Raw genomic sequence first — 18,687 nt, 5'->3', positions numbered from 1 at the left:
AGGGTTTTATACTTTTTATACCTTGTTCTCAATACTGCTGTTTCATGACCTTATACATAAAGTTTGTTGCCTGATTAGTTAGTGTATCTCCTGATCCTGCAATCAGAGAAAATAATTGGATCAAGGCTGTTGCAACCTGTTGCTTCATTATATGTGTTTGGGGAAGTGTTCCTGGGTATTGAACTACAAAAGTTATATGATACAACTTCACTATGTTCATGGCTGAGAAAAAGGTACATATTTTCTGGGAAGGGAATAAAGCATCTCCAGCTGACTTTTATTTCTAGCACTTGGGGCAGAACCTGAAGTAGTCATATGTCTGTTGATGTCTGCCAAGTCAGTAAGTAATCTGGCCCTTCTGTTGAATGTTTTCACCTATGCACAATATCCAGCCCAAGCACTGGTACAACATTCTTCCAGAGTCATTTTCCCATGGGCTTGGAAGTAATGTTTCCCTTTGTGATTCCTTCAGCATTAAGGAAATCTTCTCCAACGTATCTTTTCTCATTTGCTGTCTTTTGCTTTCCTTCATGGTAGAGTATCACTACTCATCCCTTTAGCTGAAAGGAAGATTTCTTGCTCTGAATTTGTCTACATTCCTTCCGGCTCCCTTTTATCTTCTAACTTCTTTTCCTCGGAGGTCCTCATCTCTCTTCTGTATATTACCCCCTGGATTTGTTCTTCCCAAGTTTCTCAATATCCTTCTTTAAGTCATCAAAGTCTATTCCTTCTTCCTGCTGGATCTGTGATCTGCTCTTCATCCAGACAGTGGGTTTTTCAAACAACAAACACAGGAAATCTTGTCATAAAGCAAAATCATCTGGAGATTAGTTGTCTGTGTAGCAGGGTGGTGACCTTTAATGCCAAGGTGGGATGTAGCCTCTAATCTTCATTTACCTAACTTTTTTTTTTCTTTTTTTTTTTTTTTTTTTCAGTTTACTCTTGATCTAAGTCTCCAAGGAATCTATTGACTAGGGACGGGGGGGGGGGGTTGTGTACGTAACAGTGTATGTGTTTTACATTGTCATTCAGAGAGCAATAGCATGTTTGGGTACTTTCCCTTTATAAACAGACTTCTTTCTGACATAAGTAGTGAGAGAGTAGCGTATAAATTCTTAATTAAAAAAAATCAGATTTACTGGCTCTAACTGAAATAACAGAGCTTTCCCTTTTTCTGTTGATTTTACTATTTGCAGTTCTGTCTTTTGTGTTTCATACTCCTTTCTTTTATCTATCGTTACCTTCCTTTGTCCCTGACTTGGTCCCAGAATCATGAGGGGAGCTGCAGCACCTGTGGTATTACTGAGCTGATCTTCAAATTTGTCTGCGTTAGTGTCTCTGTGTCTTTATTTGCTTCTAGTAACCTCTCTCAGCCACGTGTGCTACCTTCTTTTTCAATATAGCATGACCTTTTCTGAAGCAGTCATGAAAAAAGCAGTTGCATGATATTTCATTCTAGTTCAACCATCTTGGCCATTTGTTGGAATGTTTTGATCTCTGGAGATTTTTTTTTCCTTGATCTATCTCAACTGTTGGTATCTACTTTACACTCCTTTGATGTTTTTCCCTGTTCTTTTCTGTTTAGTTACGTTAGCAGATCCATACGTCTACTCTGAAAGACATCAACAGCCCATCCTGCCAACAGGAAAACCATTTATGTGGTCAGTGTTTTGATGCCAAGTGCATGAAGTTGCTTTCCTTTTGATTCTAATGGCAATCTGCTCTGATAATCTCAGTGCATGGAGGCGACTGACTTTGTTTACTGGGACAATTCTCTTCTTGCCATCATGCTCTGACAGCCTTAGAGGGCCACGTCTCCTTGCCCTAGCCTGCTGGAGCAAGCAGGGCTGTAAGCCCTCAGAAGGCTCCAACCCCGCACAGTCATGCCTGGTTTTTGATGATAATTTAACATTAGAGTCACTTGTTATGGAATATGACAGATTCCTTTTCCCTGGAAGCCTTAAGGAGAAGCTTTCAAAAAAGAGCCCTCAAAGCCAGGTGATTACTCCAAGGCAGGAGTCCCTGCTGAGCAGTCCTCAGCCTGTGACTTACTCCAGATCTGCCTGAATGGTGGTGGCTTTGTTCTTCCTCCTCAAAAATCTGCCTAGAAGTCAAGGATCTGCAAAAGCAACCTTGCCCTGTCTTCATCTCTTGTGACCGTGCAGGGCAGCAGTGAATCTGTGCTGGCCTCCACTGTCTTCAGAGTTACTATCTTTCAATGTTCTTTCCTCCCTCTAGGATAGTCAAGCGATATCTAAAATCAAGAGAGACGGAGACTAGAGGGGAGCTGAGTGCCTCCCTTCTTGCTTTGGCTGAAATATATGCTTTTTAATAATGTACTCTCAATTAAAAATGTACCAATTAAAATGGGCTTTTTAGCAGGTCTCTGGGGAGAGGAAGCCATAATTCACATTAAAATGTAAAGCTTCAGAAGCAGGGAGAGCTAGGTGCATTGCAAGTGCCCAAATATTCTGTGATTTTAATTACAATGGAAACTTGATAAATTGCTTTGTGCCACAATCCATTATTAACAGCTTAATGAATATCGCTGCTGCCTGTTTCAAACTGCTCCACAGTGAAAATTGTTGTCAGTATTTCAGTTGCAAACTCTAATTTTTAGAGTATACGTAACTTGGCCCTTTAGAAAGGGGAAGAAGGTGAAAGTCTGCAGCTTGGCTTTGGGTCTGCCTAAGTTCTGCTGGCGGCAGCACACAGAGAGGGAATGTAGGAATTGCAATGTAGGAAAAACTGAATGTAGGAAAAACGTAGCTTTTGTGTTTCATGAGTCTTGGGGTTGGATGTGCTCCTGGCCCAATCGAGAGCAGTGCCACAGCCGCTTTATGCTTTGGGCATATGCTGTTTTGGGCGCGCTAAGGGCCCTCATGGCAGCTGAAGGGGTTCACCGGAGCCTGGGGCAGCACTTGGGTGCTCTTTTTCTCCGCACAGTATCCATTGTGCTGGAGGACTCCTTGGGGTGTCTGCTCGGGAGTAAAGGGAAGCCACAGCCTCACAGCTCATGATCAGGCATGCTGATGAGCTTGCTTGGGAGTGAGCAAAGCATGTGTCGGTTCAATTTTTCTGTTTTCTAGCTAACAAAAAGCTGATTTGAGGTATGGAATTTGGCAAGTCCTTTTGGAGTCCTGAAATGCAAACAGTGATTATGCTGAGCTTAGAATAAGGCCAAAACATTTATCTTTTTCTGAACACAGTTGTTAGTATGACTGTAATTGTGCTAATATCGGGAAGATCTGGGAGATACCTGTTTACATTACATATTTAATGTTATATAAAATATATATATGATATATATTCATAGGAGATGGGTGCCTTTTCTTCCTCCTTTCAAAGCAGCTTAATACTTCAAGGAGCAATGTTATTATCAGTAATGTTCTTATTTTGGATGGTATGAGCAGGTATAGTGGGGTTATAGTTGTGCCGGCTGGGATTTAAATAGTCATGGTCTGGCTTCTGAGAGAGAGAATGTTGTTAGATATATTAGCTATTCTTTTTTCACCTGTTGGAGTGATCAGACCTGAGGGTTGTGATTGCTGTAGTGGGGTAACTAGCAGATGTTTGACAAGATCTTAGGGAAATGAAAGGTGGATCTCAGGACTGAGAACCACTCCTCCGATCAGAGGAAGTCACAGTTGCACGTATGAGATAAACATGATCTGTCTGAATGTAATTAACATCTCTGGTTTTGCTATTATTACTATGTTTTTCTGGAAAACAACAGAAGTCTGTTCACTTTCTGCACCTCGGAAGTGGCAGAGTTATTCATAATGAGATGAACTCGCACCATGTTACATTTCAGCAGTTACACAGATCTTGATATCAATAATTACATGTAGGACTTTTTTTATTCCTTGTTAAAAAAAAATCTTTTGTTGACAGAGGAAGTGTGATGATGCCTGGAAGTTGCTCAGTCAGGGATTTCTATGATGTGGGAGATGCCCTCATATTTGAGGGGAGAAAGACAGCTGTTAAGGCTCATGTATTTCTGAAGTTGTGTTTTTTTAGGGTTTGACTTCAGGAAGCATTCCAGACTGCAGCACTGGCTGTTGTTTCTCGTGCATCCCTGCACTGGCGAAGGACAACGTGGCGTAAAAATATAAAATGTCTTCTCATTTTTTTCTTTTGTTCTTTCATTCATGCACACATGCTGCTTCTGTGTGTTTATCGGTGTGCGCAAAATGCCTATATTTGCAAGATAATGGATGTGTAAATATTAGAAAGTCGTACTGAAACTCTGGAAGGAGAGCAGGGAGAGAAGAGGGAGAGGAGCCATCTATTGGATAAACCTCATAACTGAACTGAGCATCCATGAAACTGCAGATGATAACACAATTTGTTATTGGTCACTGCGTAGGTGGAAATAATCTTCTCCTTCCTAGTGCCGTTTTCACCCACTGCCTTGGAAACCAGGGCTCCTTCCTGCACAGCAGTGGAGATTCACGTCTAGAGGCGATTTATGTGCTGCAGGTAAAAGCCAGTCGAATATAGCCAGAGTGTCAGTGTAAATCCTGCTGGAGAGTTCAGGTGTGCCTGTGAGCTGCTAAGCCGGCTGTGCCACTGCCCGCCAGCCGCGGAGAGCAGCTCTCGGAGTCATCGTTTTCATATTTATTAATAAAGAACATTAATAACATTGTTAGAACTGTACTTTTTCATAAGAATAAATATATTTGATAACAGTCTCGCAGTTGTAGTTAGGTTAGTTAAAAAATGAGAGTTTTTTGTTACCTGGAATTACTTAGGGCCCTTGAAACCAAATAACGAGGTGTTTCTTCTGTCAACATACGTACAATCTACGTGTAACATGATGCAGAAAGAGAGGGTCTTAAATCATGGGAAGAGCTAAGAGAAGGCAGGATGTGAACAGTAATGTCCCTGGATGGCCCCCAAGACGTCTTGGTGGCTCTTCTGGTTGCGTAGTGGGGCTCTGTAAGCATGTTAAAGAGAGCACGGGGGCAGGAAGAACGAAGAATAAAAATGCAATAATTAGATTCCTCTGCATTTCTTGAATGTCAGGTCACTAGAAATGGGACTAATTAGTAATTGGGTATTAAATTTAAGCTAATACAACTGTAATCTATGGGAAATAAAAAAGGGGGCAGTGAGCTGCTTGCAACAGCAGCCTTTAGTCAGCAGTTTGAGTCAGTAGAGGGTCAAGCTTCTGGGTGTCAGGCACTTATCCTCAAACACTCCCTTCCTGCATCCTCCCTTCCTCCTGCAAAGTGTGTGTGGGGTGGGGGGGTGGAAGAGTGTCAGCTGGCTTGCTAGGAGGCCAGAGAAACCCTGAGAGAGGATGTGCGCAGAGAGCGTGCAGTGGGGTGGTCAGCCCTGCGCTGGTTTGGGGTTGGGTGCCTGGCGCGGGAACGCGTGGGAAGCCCTGCCTCAAGCTGTTGCCCATTCCCGGTTATTTTTTCTCTCTTACTGCATTTGTGCGCTGTCTGTTCAAATAACCTTGCTGCTCCACTTCCAAAAAGGAAATTGCACCTTCATTCGTGGCAGCAGAACGTGTGCGTGTGTGGCAGGAGAAGTTGTGCCACTGCATACGCAAATGCAGTTTTTACTGGTTGTGCTACGATACAGCTAGGAGTCCTCAGTCAGTCTCTAAGTGTTGTTAGGCTGAATGTTTTGCAAATATAAAATAACGAGGTTCCAGTTTACTGTCATTTGCCACTAGTGTGTTTTGCTCGCTGAGGTGCAGGGGTTGGGAAAGGTGGGGGAGACTCTCCAAGCCTCATATTTGGGGCTTTTGGGGGTTTCTGAGCGCTCCCCAGGTGCGCGCGTTGCGGAGGGAGCTGCAGTGGTCATGCTGTCGTGCCGTGCCCTGGGCTGAGGCTGCAGCCCGGTGCTGCGGAGCTGCCAGCCGGCTGCCACAAAGCGCGTGACCCTCGTTTGCCGTTCGGCTGGATTTCATGGAGGAATTTCCTGCTTCTGCTGGACACTCAGGCAATTCCCCTCAAGCCGATATTGAAAGGAAACTCCCCAAAGTCGGGGGCAACCATGAGGTCATTTGGGGATTTTCTGCCATTTGTAAATGTCCCAAGCTGCCAACAATCCTTTGGCATTATGCCGAAGAACTAGTGGAAGGATTTCCAGCTCTCTGGGCACACCAGAACTTTCTCTATGGTCTGCAAAATCAAGAAACAGTAAAATAGGTGTGTAGCGCGCTTCCCGTCCTCCACGTTATCCACCACGTTATCCTTCCACTATCAAAGTACATCCAAAGTAGTGGCTTTACAAAAGGCGAAAGCTAACACCTGCATGCGAGGAACTATTTCTGCTGCCTCCATGTGTGTGCAACTAACAGTGAAGAGGTGAAGTTTACTCCATATTACTTTATGCAGCATATTCATTCCCAAGGAGTTCTATGGTGTAACGTTGGTTTTATGTAGCCTTTCCTGGCCATTTTATTGATTTCTGTGGGCTCTCCACGTTGACGCTACATACCACAAAAGTGCAAGGTAGGCTGGTTCTGCGTTTGCCAGGACAGCAAGTTTGAGTATTGTGTTACCCCCGGGAGGGAAGCCTCCAAGAGTGAATTATGGCTGAAAACACATATCAGCAACTTAAGGTGGGGGGAGCTGGGTTACTAGGAAAATGTTGTTTTTAAGAAAATGCTGAATGTATATTTTCAGGCTGGTATTTGAAGTTGAGGTTAGTCTTTAAAAGATGAGGGGGAAGCATGTGCGAGTGGGTGCATTCAGCATCTGTAATTGTAGCATCTCTTTATCCTACACATCACTTCAGCCAAGCCAGGCCCCTGACCAGGGTCTCTGCAGCTCACAGTCCACACATTTAAAATTGAAAGTAACTTCTTTCTGAAAGAGCCGTAAAGATGTACGTTAAACCTGTCTCAACTAGAAATACCTCTTTGCTCTATATCCACTCGTTAACAATTAGAAATGAAATTCAAATTTATTTTCATCCCTGAAAGATGTGAGAATATCTTGAGGATGCATTTGTCCTTTAGTGCCACTTGTGGCAACTTAAGGTGGGGGCAGATGAGTCTCTAACAAAAATCTTATTTTTAAAATATTCTCGAACTCTATTTTCAGGTCAAATCAGACTTACCCTTTTGAGTATAGATTACTAGGACTGTTACATTTGCTTTGCTTTGTGGAGGCCATACAATTCTGAGTAGCAGCACGAAGATGTAAACCAAATAAGAAATTTTGTGTGCCCAAAATCCAAATGAGGAGACAGAGCCTCGAGCACCAGGGTTCATTCTAGTGTCTCAAAGCTTGGGCTTGTATAACATGACCAAAGATGATATTACAATTTGTTTGTACCAGAAGAGAAATTCCTACCTGTGCAAAATTCTTGAAGAATCAGCAGTACCTGAGTGCTCTTCGTCCTCACTTTGCAAACAGAGGCTCTGCCAGATAAAAATGGTTTCAGATTTTTCAGCAACATTTTCTTCTTTTTTATCAATGTGCTTTGTTATAGACCTACTGAAGTAATATATCTTACTTATACAGGCATGTGTACAAGTGCACCCAGATGTTATGGGTGTAGCTGGTTGAAATCTGATGATCTACATACAGTATATGCAATGACTGAGCAGAGGAGGGGAAACCTTTCTGATGGTGATGATTTAGCACCAGGATAGTCTGCCTGTGGAGGCTGTGGGAACCTTGAGTTTTGGGAGATTTTTAAGAACAGTTAGATGAACGGCTGCCAGAGGGGTTTGGCTGATCCTGCCTTGTGGCAGGGGGATGGAGGAGGTAACTACCCAAGTGCCTCCCAGGCCTCTCCTTCCCTGATGTGGTGCTTTCTGCCTTAAACTCTTTGAGTCTGTGTAAATCTGTTTTCATCCTAGGTCTTAAAGGGGTTTCTGAGATCATCATTAGCTTTTCCTCATGAGGTTTTGTGAGATTTGATGCATGTTGTACTGATTTTACAGATGGAAAGGCTAGAGCAGTTATAACTGTATTTCAAAGGCAAAAAAGGGAGCACAACTGTAAGCATCCTAGCTCCCATGGAGGTCAGTGTATAAACCACTAAGTCATATGACCACTCTGTAGATATAGTGAGTGGCAAACTCGGCCAATAAAATCCGTGTTATACTTGGATTTACACTTATTCTCAATTGGTTTACTTTCTCTGTTCTCTCTCTCCCCCTTCCCCCCCCCCCTTTTTTTTTAAGAGTATTGCTCACACATAGGAGGTGCATTTTTGTGTATAATCGTCTCCAGTTTCTGAGCGATTTCAGCAATTTGCTGACCTACCTGCCCCTTTTGGGCTCTGCTCAGCATTTCACATGATATTTTTGCTTCAGCATTGTAGGGTAACTTTTCGTTTTTAGAAAGAGAAAACAAAAGGGTTGAATGTGTCTTCTGCTATCAGATACGGTAACGTTCAATACTTGTAGTGCTCCTTATTGCACTGAACTACAGTGAAAAACTTGCATAGGATTTTAATAATGATATGAATAATGATATGAAAATATCAGAACAAGTCTAAAGTTTTACAAAACCTTCCCAGTCCAAGTTTCACTACCAATGTTAAGATCAGGCCAGGTTGGCAAAAGACTGCTCAGACTTTCCAAGTGGCTTTAATACATATATATATACACATATACGTATGTGTGTGTGTATATACATATATATGTATGTATATGTAGATATAATATATGTATATATGTATTTATATTAAAAAGCAGCTTTTCCAACTTGCTTCAAATTCTTTGTGGTTTTAAATGCAAGTTATACTGCTTTGTAAGATGTGCTTGCCCTCGGACATTCAGCTCATTTACAATGAAAATACTGCAGCGGTTTTACTAGCTGATGTTAACAAATGCAAACGAAATGTTTTTTTTCTGCCAGACTAAAAGCCTTGGAGCCACTCTCAAAGCAATGGCTGTCAGTTCATCACACTCTGGGTCCTTGCAGAGTTGGGAGTCATCCACTGGGAGCACCGTGCCCTCAACCTCAACACGCACAAATCTGTGGGCTGTCAGCTCTGGCCTCCCAGTCCAATTTTTGGGTTCAAACACAAAGCAAAAGAGAGATCTCTCTGAAATATTCTGTGGCTGGATGTTCTTGCAGAAATGCTGGCTTTCTTCTGATTTCATTGACAAACCAACTGAAACCTGCTAGTGGTGATAGGGGGTTGTATGTGACCATTTCATGACTGTTCATGACGGTTTTTTTAGTGCTACCTTTTGTGCTCCTTTTGGAAAGCAGCTTGGTAGCTATTGCAGTGCTTTATTGATAATTTTGGAGTGACATAGGTTTGTCCCAACTTAACATGGTTACTAAATCCAACCTAGGAAAAGTGACCTGGATATAATCTAATATAGCTGTGCTTGTAGAGTTTGTAGGAAATTGAAATGCTATTTCAGAAAGCAGCGGACTTTGTTCTAGTTAGATACGGATTCTGAAGCTTAGCTTCCACTTTTTTGAACTATTGTCTGAGCATTTAGGAAAGGCTATGAGGATACGCACAGCTTTTTGTGAGTGATGTAATATTACAGCCTCATGTTTGTATGACTTCTAGACCACAGCAAGTAGTTACAGAATACCAACCAATTATGTTCTCCAGTTTGATTCCTTGCTTCATATTCAGATTGCTTTCATAGTTCTGGGCTCTCTTGAAGCCAAAGTGTAGTCTGAACTATCAGATTGTTGCAAAATTTAAGTTTAGTTTGTAGAAGAGCCTTGCAAGTGAAATCGTAGCAGTAGGAACAAAAATTCCAGTTGCTATGCACTCGGTACTTTTTCCTGAGTAATTTTTTCCTTCATTTTGCAGCAAAGCTGCATGGCTCAGTCTTGCAATTCAAAACATAACCTAAGCATCCTCTATATCCTCCCATCAGTAGTGAATTTGTCAAAAGGTTATCCAGCATGTTAGTTTTCACTATGAAAATGCAGCTCGCCATTTAGGACGGAAAGAGCTTGAAAAAACCCCCTCCCCCAAGACATTTGCCCCCTGTAAGAAGAGTCATGATACATCACGCATGTGAGCTACATATCTCTATTCTTTTGACAGTCGCAAAACTTAAAGGCAATGATTTAAGACGGAGTGATAGATACTGCTGGGTTGGCCTTCCCCGGTATAGCACGCAGCTATTCTTCCAGTGCGAAGCACAGAGCTTGTTACAGTTTGGTGCAGAATGATTTCTCTGCATGGCCAGGTGATGTTTAAGGAGACTAATGAGAGAAATGATACAGCCCAGAACCCAGGTGTCAGGAAATATATTGCAAGGCGTCTATCTCAGGGAAGCTGAAAGCAGGACTTGTCCTATTACGTATTTCAAAGGGGATGTCTGTCTCGCCACCAAGTTAGGCATGCACCCTGTCCCATACTCCATTCAAATTACAGTCTCTCAAATAGCTTTTCATTCAACTTTCGGTGGCTTAATGAAAGACCCTGTGTTGGACAGGGGCAAAACAAGAGTCCGTCTCATTGGCACGCCGCTCTTTTGAAGCAGGAGCTTGTTTCTGAGGCCATTGTAACATAACTATGCAAGTGTCAGAGGACAGGATGGAGGCTATTAGGGGCTTCTACTTTTTGTAAGGAAAAATCAAACAAAATGTCCCTGATAGAAAAAGGAAGACAGCAGCTGTGTGTGATGACCAGAGAAGGTTTTTGTGCAGTGACACTATCGGTACCTGGTCTGTTGTCAAACTGAAAACCTTTTCTTTTTTTTCTTTTTTTTTTTTTTTTCCCCTACTGTCAACCTAAGGAAAGAAAAACCCTGTGAATTTTCATGAGATACCTTTTCCTCATTTCCAGCACTTAACAATCCAATTATATTTGGTTTTATGCCAGTGTTTGCCTCTACTGCCATTGTTAGGTTTTTGAGTCAGAGTGATTTTTCTGTTCAGAAGAAAAATATATTTCATTATGACTGGTTATAACCCTGGAAATCTTTTCTCTCGCTTGGGTTGATGACATTTTTTTATGTTGCATTCTATACTGATGCCTAAAGTGAAGTAGAATGAACTATGAGGAAGAAAAGCTTTGCTAAAATGTAGCTCCTTGCACTATGCAGAATTATCTTGAACAAAGCTTGTATCTTCCTAATTTTATGTTTTTTTCCTCTCAAAATCATTCAGATAGTATTTACAAATGAATTTAGTTTTTGTAAGTGTTGTTTATGGGACCGTTGCTTTTAGCAAGCCCCGTTCACCTGTGAACAAACTACATGGGGCAGATAAAGTAGCTTGTTGTTTCTAGATAGGGTGACCTTATAAACAGATTCTGTAACAAGACAAGCTTTTAAATTTCTAAGCAAATATATTACATGAGTAATAAAAAGAGCTCCTCAAAATGGCCACAGAGACATTTCAGAGCATGTTCTTGGGAATATTCACTTGTGCGAGCGTTCATTCAGTTTGCTCTCAGCAAAAATTCTCATGAATGAAATTTTATTCACTAGCCATTATGATTATTACTGTACTGTCACAGCAATAATCAGATGCTTTGTATAAGGCCAGGACCCGATTTTGTCTAGGGCTGAAGAAACACCTTATAGGGTGTCCAGAGAACATACTGTCTAAATATGAGACCAGACTCAGCTAACGACTGGGAACTGCAAACCCTCGGAGAGCAATGGGTTTGTTTATAGGAGCATTCACAGCTAGAGAAGGATGAATACAGAATATTGTACTGTAGTGTTTACCATTTGAACTATAGCAAATGTTACACAATTTGAACTATACTGAATTACAGCAGTACAACTTCACTGAATGCAAATGCAATTATACTGTTATAAAGGTAATTTATATTGTGATGACTAGTCTTACAGATAAAAGGGAACAGTTCTACAGATGCAGTTCATTACTGTACTGGCATAGTGCATGAATACAATAATGGACACAATGGATGTGGACTGACTTTTAAAAAACACACCTTAGCCCAAGAATCTGTATTGGGAAAATCCCTCAGCTGTGGGCCGTGTCTATGAATTGGACTCCCAACTGTATAATACATGGACTCCCAGACTGTGTGTTCAATTAGCCTGTGAAAAAAGCCCTTCCTGGAAAGGGTAAATGATTTTTTTTTTTTTAGCCCTGCGCAGTTAAGTCTTGTTTCCCCTAGTCTAGAGGAAGATAAAAGAGCTGAGCTACCCTGCTGCACCAGAGGAGAATGACCGTGACAGGGCCCTTGTAACTTTTGCCTCGCTCTGTTAGAAATGAGAGACCATGGAAGCATGGCCTTTTTTTGGCTCTGGAGATTGTCCCTAAGTTTAGGTGCAAGGAAGTGTTTTCAGAGCTGGAACTCATTCCCTGAGCAGTGCCTGTACTGCTTTGTGTATATTCACTGCTGGGGAGAAAAGTGTGGATATCCCCTGCCTAGGGGTGCTGCACAGTGACCAGCCAATCTGCAGAATCCTTTAGCATGCAACGATGGCGCTGGCTGCTCTCTGGAGCGTTGATTTCTCAGGTGTACCAGGCCACGAGATGCACTGTGTGCATGGGTATGAGGTGCATGAGGTACGTGTGTGAAATGCAAAGCTTCCATCGGGTGGAGGGAAGGAGAGGTAGGAAACTTTCTGAAGCTGCCTGTGTATTGCTCAAACCTTGAAATTACCTTTGCTTTCTGGTTTTAGCTGGGTGAAAATCATAGAATCATAGAATGGTAAGGTTGGAAGGGACCTCTGGAGATCATCTAGTCCAGCTCTCAGCATAGCCCCGTATGGGCCCATATGGGGATGGAACCCATGTCCTTGGCATTAGCAGCACCATGCTCTAACCAGCTGAGCTAAACCTGCCCCCAAACTGTTTGCTAGCAGCAGAACTAAGCACAGAACATTAAATATTTCTCTTGTTTTGTTTCTCACTGCTCCCTTTCCCCATGTCATGTGAAAAAGATTATCAGATAAAGTCCTTTGACATTTGCAATTAATTACTTTTTCCTTACTCTTATCTTGTTTGCCTGCCATTTTCTGTCTTTTCCTTTTTCTTCTTTATCTCTCTACCATCAGATCTAAGAAATCATTCAAATATTTTCTTTTTAATAGATAAATGCAGTTTTGCAGCTTTAGTTTATTTTGAAGAAAGACTTGATCCCTTCTTTTGTCCATCCCAATGTAGGAGCTGTCGTGTTCTTGCACTGCAGTCACTTGTAAGTCCTTGAGCTATCATGTATTCTGTTGGTATGTGAGGAATTGAAAATCAATTGCATAGCCTTATGGCTTAGGTTCAGCACAATTCTATTATGCCCACACCCAAAGTCAATTCAAACCTTTTGGGTTATATTTCAAAGCCTAATCAAGCTTGCTGTCCAGACTGGTTTCGAGTCAACTCACTCTTGTCCATAGGTCTGTTTATTAGTGTTTTTCTGTCAGAAACTACTACAAAGAAAAGCAGCTTTCATAGCAGTAGAGCTCTTCAGTGGGCATTTTGCAAAGACAAGCCATCCAAACAGGTCGTATAATAAAGGAATACTTACTGTTGTAATGTGTTTCTGCAAATATGTTAATAAAAGCTGTTTTTATAGGAGAATATCATTAACTGCACTTTCCCAGTAAATGAGCCCTAATTTACTAAGATCAGTTTCTAGGACTCTCTCATTAACCTGATGCAAAAACTGTTGTAGATGCAACCATAAACCTAAATGGCAAATATTATACCTCTGACCAGGTGAACAAAGGGGGTTGGTGCCCCCGGACAGCAGATAGGCCAAAAACAGTGGAAGGACTAGCTAAGCAAGAGTTGTAGCAACTCTGCTTGTCACGCATGTGTGGAATACACCCCAATCCAGTTACTTCCAGCAAGTGCCAAGTACTCATCCTCAGGATGAGGAGGCTCTACATGCAGCTGGCCATTAACAAGCCTCAGTGATAATATACGTGCTGTTATGTACTGAAGGCGGCTCAACCCCATCCCTTTGGGAAGAAAGCAATGAGATGCTCTCAGCAATGACATTTCCAGCTGATTTACAAGGACAGCACTGAGAGCTTTCCTCGTTCCTTGAAAGGCTGGTGGCCACTCTGTGGTAGGCAGGCAGGTAGTATAAACAAGAGACAGCTCTCTCCCTCCTCCTTGCTGTGGAAAAAGGTATTTCTATGTGACCTGTTCCTAGTGCTTCCTCTCATCTCGTGTTCTGCAGAGACGCAGGGATTTTCTCCAGTGGATGCTGGACTCCCGCAACGCTGCTGCTTGCCTGGGAGCTGAGTGTTTTGATGCGATCAGCCCAGCCACAGCCTCTGGCCACCACAAGGCACCTCTTGTGGGCAAGGCCCCATCCGAGAAGGTTCAAAAGATGTTAACAGAGGATGAGATTGCAGGCCAAGCTTTTCTCTTCCTGATTGCTGGCTACGAGACCACCACTAGTGCACTGTCCTTTGCCACTTACTTGCTAGCCACCAACCCAGAGTGCCAGGAGAAGGTACTTCAAGAGGTTGACGACTTCTCAGCAAAGCATGTGAGTATAATGTGCTGATGCAGAGCTTCGTGCATGGAACAAGGCAATGTGGATATCATCGACATGATCCCTATTTGTCTCAGTTGTGCATGCATAGTTTATGAATATTTTACTAATATTTTGCATGCTGTTACCTTAGTTTTCCTTTTTTAGGAGAAGTCAAGAAAAGAGGAAAGTTGCCTGCACTTAATTTTGATCAAGAGTTGGGCTGGGCCCAAAGAGGCCTTGAAGAGAATAGCGTTCCATCTGTGCTAGGTGCTTGCTTCGTATGAATATTGTTTTCTGTCAGACTGGATTATGCAACACAGCACCTGTTTAAAATAGGGTTTTTTCCAGCCAAAAATTCAAAATCGACCCATATTGTTCAGTTCTATTGGAAATTTAAATGCTGTCACTTTACAGCAACTGAAGAGGTGGCCCAGAAACTTTACGATAGTGGAAGTTTAACCTTTACAAAATACTTTATATTACTGAAACAAATCAAGGGTGGCCAGGCTCTAAAACTGTACATTTCTTTTCTATTTTTCCCTCTTGTACAGATACTTTTGTTGCTGTTGTGGCCATTTTTATTTCCTGATCTTTGTAAGCACATGAGCGGACTCCTTATTAAATATAAACTACATAGTTTTGCTTAAAATATTCATGTTTTAATTTTTTCTTCAGGAGCAGAATGTGTATGTATACTTATAAATCACAAATACCTAGTTCTCTTATGCTATTTTCAAATGACTTCTCCTTCACTCTCTGTTTATCAAAAGCTAGTCTTATGTTTATGTTTCCTGGAAAACTATTGATTTATATCTCTCATATCTAGCACATAATGCAGCAGCCATTCTTCTACTCCCACATTCTCTGCACAAATTGTTAGTTATGAGAGTTCAGATGTAGTGTCGTTATCTTTTTCTTCTTTGTGAATTTCTTAAAGTGGATCATGAGGCTAATAAGAGAAAAATCACACAAAAGATGGCTGTCTTGCAGGATTTTTGCTGCTGGATTTGCATGCTGAAGTCTTTGACTCTACAGTTTTGGAGGTTTCATACTTTTTATGCATTGCATGCTCTTTGTTGTACTTACAGGACAAGAAAAGAGTTGTTTAATTACTTGCTTTGCTGTTGAAATCAAATTCTTGACTATGCAAAAGTGTGCATATTTAAAACCTGCCAATTTCCTCCCTTTTATTTGGGCAAACGTAAAACCCAAAATTTGTGTATGCAGAAAACATGTCATCTTTGGTCTTATAGAAAGGTGTTTTGAGTGGCGATTCTCCTTCAAGGATTCCTGTTGCTCTGAGGGTGTCCGCAGGTGATAGTGCTGGAGCTTAGGCCTTCAGCAATCTGATCCACAGAGCTTTTTTGCAGTGCATGCCTCATACCTCTGGTGCGAGTTAACTCAATACAATGAAGCCATTGATGTGTTATTCTCTAATTTATAAGGCTTGGGTTATAAACCTTGGTTATTGTTAGCACTGCGACACTCCAGCTGCAGTACATCATTTACTTGTTTCATTCAAGTACAGCAGACCTAATTCTGCCCTCGTGTCCAGTTAATTCAGTTGACTTCCTCAGGGGTTGCAAAACTGTGAAAATGCAACTTAGCCTGTATGCTAATGTTATGTGCAATTTACTAGTTAATATTGGTGGCAGTTACACATAGAAATCCGTGTTATGCAGCCCTGAGGAAAACATGTTTCATCCCCTCTGCAGTTTCTGAAAACTGGTAGCTTCAAAAGTTAAAGTGAAATTTTTGAGAGAGGGCTCTAATACAATGGGTACACGTTCATATAGGTGCTCTGTTGATGAGTATATGAAATAGTGTATTTTTCCATATAAGTGATTAGAAAGCTGACTAGCTCTGTCTGCTCTGCAAGCTGTCATTAGCTGACTGATTATTTGTAGACATTTCATATAGGGAGATCATCTATCCAGCTATATCTACATTAACAAGTAGTGTGGTCTCATGGGTGCAGATTGGTAGTCTGGAGCAGCTGGTACTGAGGACTGGTGGGTCCATATTGTGCACGTTTCAGGAGAGTTTACTTTGGCTCCTAGTCTGCGCCTGTGGACCAAGTTTCCCCCTAGCTGGAATGCATCTGCTGATTTAGTTTCGCTGGAAGGAGCCCTGGCTGTGCACTCAGAGACTGTGCTGTAATGTGAACCAATGAGAGAGACTTGCTTCGTCAGTGTGCTCCTGATCGAAGCTAGGGCACTATGTTGTATACAGTCTGTCTGAGCTGTCACTCATTATTAGTAGTATTTCAGTAATAAGCTGTTTCAAATGGGTCATACTTGACTGTGTTGGTTCTGAAATAGGAGTGTTTTCCTTAAAATTTCAGCCTTTTCAGTATCTAGGAGAGGTTGTGGAGCTAGGAACACTTGTGACAGAGAAGTCAAAAGTTGAAAAGAGATAGCAGTCAAACAAAAGATTTTTTTTTTTCAGATTGGCCCCGTACACAGTCATGAATGGTACAGGATTGGAGAACTCACCCCAAACCAGCCTGTCCCATGTAATATTGATTGGAATTGCCTTTCAGAGCAATTCCCCATACTTTTACTAATTTTGAGATTTTGCTGAAGATGACACATAAATGGCTGTATGACCAGGGAGAAGAGGGAGAAAAGGATAACTATTTATCTGCTCTCTTTGGTAACAGGAAATTTATGTTTTCAATCTGTGCAATCCCCTCCTCCAAAGATTTCTTATAATAAACAGTTTATGATTTGGAGCTCCCTCCAGAATCAGGAAAAGGATGCAGCAGTTCAGTCCCCTTAGTGACTGTAATTAACTACATTTAGCCCAGAAAATAAGATCTGTGCGAATGGCTTGCAAGTTAGCAGGAGCAGAAGCTATTTTAAAACAGGGAATATATAGATGCTATGTTCATTTGTCATGCAAGGGAGAGGAGGGAGGGCAGCATAACAGCTACAGGCTCATGGTTAATTATTGAGTCAGTTGCTAAGAAATTTGATTAGGTTAGAGCTTGTGCTTAGCACATCAGCTTTGCTCTTATCAAGGTGCTCTGCAGTTTTCAGAAAGAGCTTTAGAGGGCCAAAACCTGGAGAATGGTACAGTCAGGTTGTTTTGACAAGTGGTGGAAGACTGCTTTGATTTGCAGATGTACGACTGTTAAACACTGTACCATTTCTAGCCAAATTTATGCTCAGGTAATTATAACTACTAAATGCTCTCCACCACCTCCCCCTTCCTTCCTCCAGCAATTTCAGTTGCCTCATGCTGCATGTTTTATTACCCTAAACTGTGGTGCAGAGCTGTGGTCTGATCTTACAGCAGCTGCTGTGCTTCATCCCGGAGACTGCTGTACTTTGGACAGTGATTTATGTGTAGATAGATCTAGTTTATACACTCATTTACTAAAGTTTATAAAGACATGTGGGAGCTATCTGAGCAAAAGGTGCTATAAATGACAGGCCCAGTCTTTCTGGCACCCAAGTCAAAAAGTCACAGCACAGTGATCTTGTGATAGCAGTAAGGAGAGCAAGGTTGGTACAACTGGGCATTAGAGCAGTATTTTGGTGGCTCTAGATATCCTACCTGAGGATACCCTTGAGTTAACTCTTATCTTCATCTGTCTTATACAGTGATGACCCTAGCAGTGTGGGACAGCATGAAGGGGAAGGAGAAAGACCCACGCACTGCTATAGTGGAGATCCCTGAGCTAGTTTGGCACAAGCTGCTGAGAAATACCAGGTGCAGGGAGAGGGAGTGCAGAGATTTTCACCATCTGTGGGGAAGGAGAGACACGGAGTCCGGAGCAGGTGACTGCTGTCACCGTACATTGCATCTTCCCTTCCCTTTGAATTAAGAGAAGATCTAGCAGGTCCGGTCTTTGAGGGCTGCAAAGACCCTGGAATACAACTCAGTATGAGCAGTGATTAATCATCCTTGGAGTCACGGAGAGGTGTGTGTGGCAGCATGGTTCAAAGGGTAGCGCACTGATCTAAGAAATTAGGAGCCTTATTACTACTTTTCTGTTGGATTCTGGATGACTTTGGGCAATTTGTTTCAGTTCTATTCATAAAATGAGCACAGTGTTTCTAGACAGCTGTAAAAAGTACTAACAAAAGGTAGATATTATTGTTTTAAGTGTGGAATAGTAATGATACCTATCTTTTTATCTGGCACTTTCCATACATATTATGACTGGTTCTGATTAGTAAGTGATCGTAGTAGTAGTAGTTTCTACCTGGGAGTCCCAGTGCCTGCTCAACCTGCACTGGGTAAGACAAATGAGCATAATCCCTCCAATGGAGGGACTGAAGTTAAAATCATAGATACTCTAATGTGCTC

General features: G+C 41.8%; 1 protein-coding gene across 1 annotated transcript in view; it reads left to right on the top strand.

Annotated features, from left to right (window-relative positions):
• Positions 1-18,687, top strand: part of TBXAS1 (thromboxane A synthase 1) — a 229,124-nt gene that overhangs the window by 147,897 nt on the left and 62,540 nt on the right. Inside the window, exon 9 of the mRNA XM_062589583.1 lies at positions 14,068-14,382. Coding sequence (XP_062445567.1) covers positions 14,068-14,382 — 315 coding nt within the window. The remainder of the gene's footprint in view (positions 1-14,067; positions 14,383-18,687) is intronic.

The sequence above is a fragment of the Rhea pennata genome, chromosome 1 (assembly GCF_028389875.1).
Source record: "Rhea pennata isolate bPtePen1 chromosome 1, bPtePen1.pri, whole genome shotgun sequence".
Lineage (NCBI taxonomy): Eukaryota > Metazoa > Chordata > Aves > Rheiformes > Rheidae > Rhea > Rhea pennata.
The sequence above is the reverse complement of the archived record's forward strand: the minus strand, read 5'-3'. Positions and strand labels throughout refer to the sequence as shown.